General features: G+C 44.9%; 1 protein-coding gene across 1 annotated transcript; it reads left to right on the top strand.

Moving 5' to 3' along the window:
* The first annotated feature begins 238 nt into the window (after nucleotides 1-238).
* On the top strand, nucleotides 239-5655 carry LOC116362682 (zinc finger protein 879-like). Its single transcript, XM_031816763.1, has 3 exons — nucleotides 239-331; nucleotides 467-644; nucleotides 3885-5655. Exons 1-3 carry the CDS (start codon nucleotides 329-331, stop codon nucleotides 4943-4945), a joined length of 1242 nt encoding a protein of 413 aa, XP_031672623.1. The 5' UTR covers nucleotides 239-328; the 3' UTR covers nucleotides 4946-5655.
* Nucleotides 5656-6267: the final 612 nt, after the last annotated feature.

Genomic DNA, 6267 nt, shown 5'->3' on the forward strand with positions numbered 1-6267 from the left:
GTCTACATTAAAGTTCCCCTCATCTAATATAACAGGCTTTTAAAATTCTATATTGGTGCATAATTTCTACTTAAATATCAAAGGGATGCAACAGGCACCCATTTCGTGGAACAACCCTTTAACATTTGCATTTTAGGCCCTGTTTAGAGAGATTAATGCCTCTTGTAAGACCCTATGTGATTGTAGTAGTAGATCATAAGTTTACCATCTGTTTGATGTTCTCGTTCACACAGGAGAGAGACATGACTATGGTGGATCCTCTGGGGAGCCTGAACAACATCCTGATGCTGACGAGGCAGAGAAGAGTCTCTCCAGATCAGAACACCAGATGGTACAGCTTGGTCTGGTCTAGCATACAGCTTTCTCTTTCGGGGTCTGGGCTGGGTTTCTGTAAGGCACTTTATGACAACCGTGACATCAGCATCCATAATGATATGTGTCTGTGTCCCCTCTTTATGGTTACCAGGACAACGCTAGCCCTTCCTCCCTCCAGGAGTCCCCGTGTCATGCCTCTCCCAGTAGCGCCTTACTGCTGGGTATGAAGAGGTTGTCTGTGCTGCTGGTGGACTGCAGGAAAACAACAGGGCTGAGTGGAACTGTGAGAGGAGGAGAAGAGAAGAAAGGGTCAGATTTGACACATCAAAGTAAGTGCTGTAGTTTAGTTTGAACAGATAAAATAGATCTGCCCACTGGTATCTGTTACCAGGACAACCAGCAGAGTTCTGTTAGTTGACAGGAAGATGGACTGGTGTATATGGATGTTATGAATATCATAACACTGAAAAAGGATTCTGCCAATGAAAAGAGAGAAACCAATAGACCATATAAAACCTTGATGAAAGTTAGCTTTAGAGAGAAACCAATAGACCAATAATCTGTATTACCTCCCAGTTATGGAGTGCAGGGGGGGGGGGGTGTAATAATCTGTATTACCTCCCAGTGGTGGAGTGCAGGGGGGGGGGGGGGGGTAATAATCTGTATTACCTCCCAGTGGTGGAGTGCAGGGGGGGGGGGGGGTGTAATAATCTGTATTACCTCCCAGTTATGGAGTGCAGGGGGGGGGGGTGTAATAATCTGTATTACCTCCCAGTGGTGGAGTGCAGGGTAATAATCTGTATTGCCTCCCAGTGGTGGGGGGGGGGGGGGGGGTAATAATCTGTATTGCCTCCCAGTGGTGGGGGGGGGGGGGGTAATAATCTGTATTACCTCCCAGTGGTGGAGTGCATGGGGGGGGGGGGGTAATAATCTGTATTACCTCCCAGTGGTGGAGTGCAGGGTAATAATCTGTATTACCTCCCAGTGGTGGAGTGCAGGGGGGGGGGGTAATAATCTGTATTACCTCCCAGTGGTGCAGGGTAATAATCTGTATTACCTCCCAGTGGTGGAGTGCAGGGTAATAATCTGTATTACCTCCCAGTGGTGGAGTGCAGGGTAATAATCTGTATTACCTCCCAGTGGTGGAGTGCAGGGTAATAATCTGTATTACCTCCCAGTGGTGGAGTGCAGGGTAATAATCTGTATTACCTCCCAGTGGTGGAGTGCAGGGTAATAATCTGTATTACCTCCCAGTGGTGGAGTGCAGGGGGGGGGGGTAATAATCTGTATTACCTCCCAGTGGTGGAGTGCAGGTTAATAATCTGTATTACCTCCCAGTGGTGGAGTGCAGGGGGGGGGGGGGGGGGTAATAATCTGTATTACCTCCCAGTGGTGGAGTGCAGGGGGGGGGGGGGGGGGTAATAATCTGTATTACCTCCCAGTGGTGGAGTGCAGGGGGGGGGGTAATAATCTGTATTACCTCCCAGTGGTGGAGTGCAGGGTAATAATCTGTATTACCTCCCAGTGGTGGAGTGCAGGGTAATAATCTGTATTACCTCCCAGTGGTGGAGTGCAGGGGGGGTAATAATCTGTATTACCTCCCAGTGGTGGAGTGCAGGGGGGGGTAATAATCTGTATTACCTCCCAGTGGTGGAGTGCAGGGGGGGGGGGTAATAATCTGTATTACCTCCCAGTGGTGGAGTGCAGGGGGGGGGTAATAATCTGTATTACCTCCCAGTGGTGGAGTGCAGGGGGGGGTAATAATCTGTATTACCTCCCAGTGGTGGAGTGCAGGGGGGGGGTAATAATCTGTATTACCTCCCAGTGGTGGAGTGCAGGGGGGGGGGGTAATAATCTGTATTACCTCCCAGTGGTGGAGTGCAGGGGGGGGGGGGGGGTAATAATCTGTATTACCTCCCAGTGGTGGAGTGCAGGGGGGGGGGCAATAATCTGTATTACCTCCCAGTGGTGGAGTGCAGGGGGGGGGGGGGGGTAATAATCTGTATTACCTCCCAGTGGTGGAGTGCAGGGTAATAATCTGTATTACCTCCCAGTGGTGGAGTGCAGGGGGGGGGGTAATAATCTGTATTACCTCCCAGTGGTGGAGTGCAGGGTAATAATCTGTATTACCTCCCAGTGGTGGAGTGCAGGGGGGGGGTAATAATCTGTATTACCTCCCAGTGGTGGAGTGCAGGGGGGGGGGGGTAATAATCTGTATTACCTCCCAGTGGTGGAGTGCAGGGTAATAATCTGTATTACCTCCCAGTGGTGGAGTGCAGGGTAATAATCTGTATTACCTCCCAGTGGTGGAGTGCAGGGTAATAATCTGTATTACCTCCCAGTGGTGGAGTGCAGGGGGGGGGGGGGGGTAATAATCTGTATTACCTCCCAGTGGTGGAGTGCAGGGGGGGGGTAATAATCTGTATTACCTCCCAGTGGTGGAGTGCAGGGTAATAATCTGTATTACCTCCCAGTGGTGGAGTGCAGGGTAATAATCTGTATTACCTCCCAGTGGTGGAGTGCAGGGTAATAATCTGTATTACCTCCCAGTGGTGGAGTGCAGGGTAATAATCTGTATTACCTCCCAGTGGTGGAGTGCAGGGTAATAATCTGTATTACCTCCCAGTGGTGGAGTGCAGGGGGGGGGGGTAATAATCTGTATTACCTCCCAGTGGTGGAGTGCAGGGGGGGGGGTAATAATCTGTATTACCTCCCAGTGGTGGAGTGCAGGGGGGGGGGGGTAATAATCTGTATTACCTCCCAGTGGTGGAGTGCAGGGGGGGGTAATTTTTATTGCTTCATTGCAGAGAGAAAAACTCCTCAGTTTCATCATCTGTCCGGGTGGCTGGTCTCAGACGATGGTCCTGGGCTGGTGTTGTTAAACGTGGTCTGCGGTTGTGAGGCCAGTTTGATATACTGCCAAATTCTCTAAAATGATGTTGGAGGCAACACTTTACATGTTGCGTTTAATATTTTCTATCCAAAATATGTGACACCATTTTTTTTACTTTACACAAAATATCATGACATGATTAGTCAAAATGTAAAAAATGTGTGAATGTGTGAATGTGTGAATGTGTGAATGTCTAACTAAATAAAAAGACATTGTGTCGAACCCTTTCAACAACAGGGAGATGTTACTAATGAGCTTTGTCTGTCTCCAAGTTCTGGACTTCCACACAGAATTACTTTAGTTATTTTATGTTTAAGGAAGTGTGTAGGTCACATTCTGTATCATACAGCTATGAATGTTATATATTTAGAACCACCTGCTGATTGGAATCCAGTGACGTCTGTGTCTTCAGTGTCATAGAACTGTAGAACATAGAATCCAATTATGTCTTGAGTGATCTAGAACTGTCTAGTTCTTTGTGTTCTGACTTATAAAACAGAAAGAATAATAAGTAATGTAAACATATTATCAGTAATTACTATTAATTATGAAATGTTTGGAAAACTAGCCTCAGGTTATTGAGAGATCTGATTTGGATTACACCTCATAGCAAGGCAGTTTTATGATGTGGAGTTGTAATTCTGTTCTCTCTTTAAATAAACACTGTCTTTGGCAGGAGGAAAACCAAACTTGAAGGAACCAGATACGTCCGAACCAGCAAGACGACACCTCTGCTGCCATTGTGGAAAGAGTTTTACCAAGTTAGGAAGTCTGAACAGACATGAGAGGGGACACACAGAACCGAAGACACAAAATTGCGTCCAGTGTGGAAAGAGTTTTAGCTACTTAGGAAATCTGAAAGCTCATGAGCGAACACACACACGGGAGATGCCTTTCCGTTGCTCCCAGTGTGGAAAGAATTTTAAGCGGTTAGACACTCTCAAAACCCATGAGCAAATACAGACTAGGGAGAAGCCATACCAGTGTGGAAAGAGTTTTAGCCAGTCAGGAACCCTGAAGGAACACATGAGACTGCACACAAGGGAGAAGCCTTACTACTGCTCACATTGTGGGAAGAGTTTTGGCCATTTAGTTAGCATGAAAAGACATCAGAGGATACACACAGGAGCGAAGCCACACCTGTGCTCCCAGTGTGGAAAGAGTTTTAAGCGGTTAGACACTCTCAAAACCCATGAGCAAATACACATTAGGCAGAAGCCGTACCATTGTGCCCAGTGTGGAAATAGTTTTAGCAAGTCAGGAAGCCTGAAAGTTCATGAGCGAATACACACAGGGGAGAAGTCATACCTTTGCGCCCAGTGTGGAAAGAGTTTTAGCCAGTCAAGCCTGAAGGAACACATGAGACTGCACACAAGGGAGAAGCCTTACTACTGCTCACATTGTGGGAAGAGTTTTAACCATTTAGTTAGCATGAAAAGACATGAGAGGATACACACAGGAGCGAAGCCACACCAGTGCTCCCATTGTGGAAAGAGTTTTAAGCGGTTAGACACCCTCAAAACCCATGAGCAAATACACATTAGGCAGAAGCCGTACCATTGTGCCCAGTGTGGAAAGAGTTTTAAGCGGTTAGACACTCTCAAAACCCATGAGCAAATACACATTAGGCAGAAGCTGTACCATTGTGCCCAGTGTGGAAAGAGTTTTAAGCGGTTAGACACTCTCAAAGCTCATGAGCGAATACACACATGGGAGATACCATACCATTGCGCCTAGTGTGAAAATAGTTTTTGCCGGTCAGGAAGCCTGAAAGTTCATGAGAGAATACACACGGGAGAACCCATACCACTGCTCCCTGTGTTCAAAGTGTTTTACCCATTTAGGAAGCCTGAAGGAACACATGAGACTGCACACAGGGGAGAAGCCTTACAAATGTTCAGACTGTAGGAAGACATATTACTCATCACAGTCACTTACAAAACATGAGAATCCACACAGGAGAGAATAATTACTTATCCTAGTGTGTAAACTTGTAATTCACATCACATACACTTAAAATTCATCAGAGAGCGTACACACTGCTCCCATTGTCTTATGTTGTTGACTGAGAATGTTTACTTGTTTATACTATAAGAAATTAAATTGTACACAGTAAACTCAAACACATATATTTGTATGTTTTTATTAGAAAACATTAATTGAATATGGAGTATGTCAGTTTGAATATAGAGTAAATCATATAATCTCCTGTTCCTGGGAGGATCATTATGTGTTGCAAACCCGATGCACCTGCATCCTTGTATGAATAAAGTCCCGCCCAGGAACAGGAAACTATAAAGATATGTGCTCATCACTCAATGCTTCAGGAATTCAGACTGTCTACACTGCGCTGTGTAACTCTGTTATTCTCTCTGAGCTCAGAAATAAAGAGACTTGGTTTGACTTGGACTCCACCCAACTTGCAACCTAAATCCAATGACAGGAGACATTTTGTGTTGATTTCATGTTGAATTCACTTTAGTTGACGACTCAAAAGAAATGTAAATATAAACTACATGTTGAACTGACGTCTGTGCCCAGTGGGACGGTTTGAATAAGCGGCAGGTGTTGGATCAATATCCACCTTAGTTGGTTACGGGATCGGAAAACCATCCATCTCCTTCAGCGCCATTCTTCATATGATCTATTACATAATAAAACACTACTCAACCCATATGATCTATAACATAAAACACAACTCAACCCATATGATCTATTACATCATAAAACACTACTCAACCCATATGATCTATAACATAATAAAACACAACTCAACCCATATGATCTATTACATCATAAAACACAACTCAACCCATATGATCTATTACATCATAAAACACAACTCAACCCATATGATCTATTACATCATAAAACACAACTCAACCCATATGATCTATTACATCATAAAACACAACTCAACCCATATGATCTATTACATCATAAAACACAACTCAACTCATATGATCTATTACATAATAGAACACAACTCAACCCATATGATCTATTACATCATAAAACACAACTCAACCCATATGATCTATTACATCATAAAACACAAC

This window comes from Oncorhynchus kisutch, unplaced genomic scaffold (assembly GCF_002021735.2).
Source record: "Oncorhynchus kisutch isolate 150728-3 unplaced genomic scaffold, Okis_V2 scaffold867, whole genome shotgun sequence".
Taxonomy (NCBI): Eukaryota; Metazoa; Chordata; class Actinopteri; order Salmoniformes; family Salmonidae; genus Oncorhynchus; species Oncorhynchus kisutch.

What these genes read in the sequence shown, in the direction of transcription:
- LOC116362682 (XM_031816763.1), top strand. An exon ending in GTCAGATTTGACACATCAAA is followed by an intron (nt 645 to 3,884) that starts GTAAGTGCTGTA and finishes TGTCTTTGGCAG; the next exon opens with GAGGAAAACCAAACTTGAAG.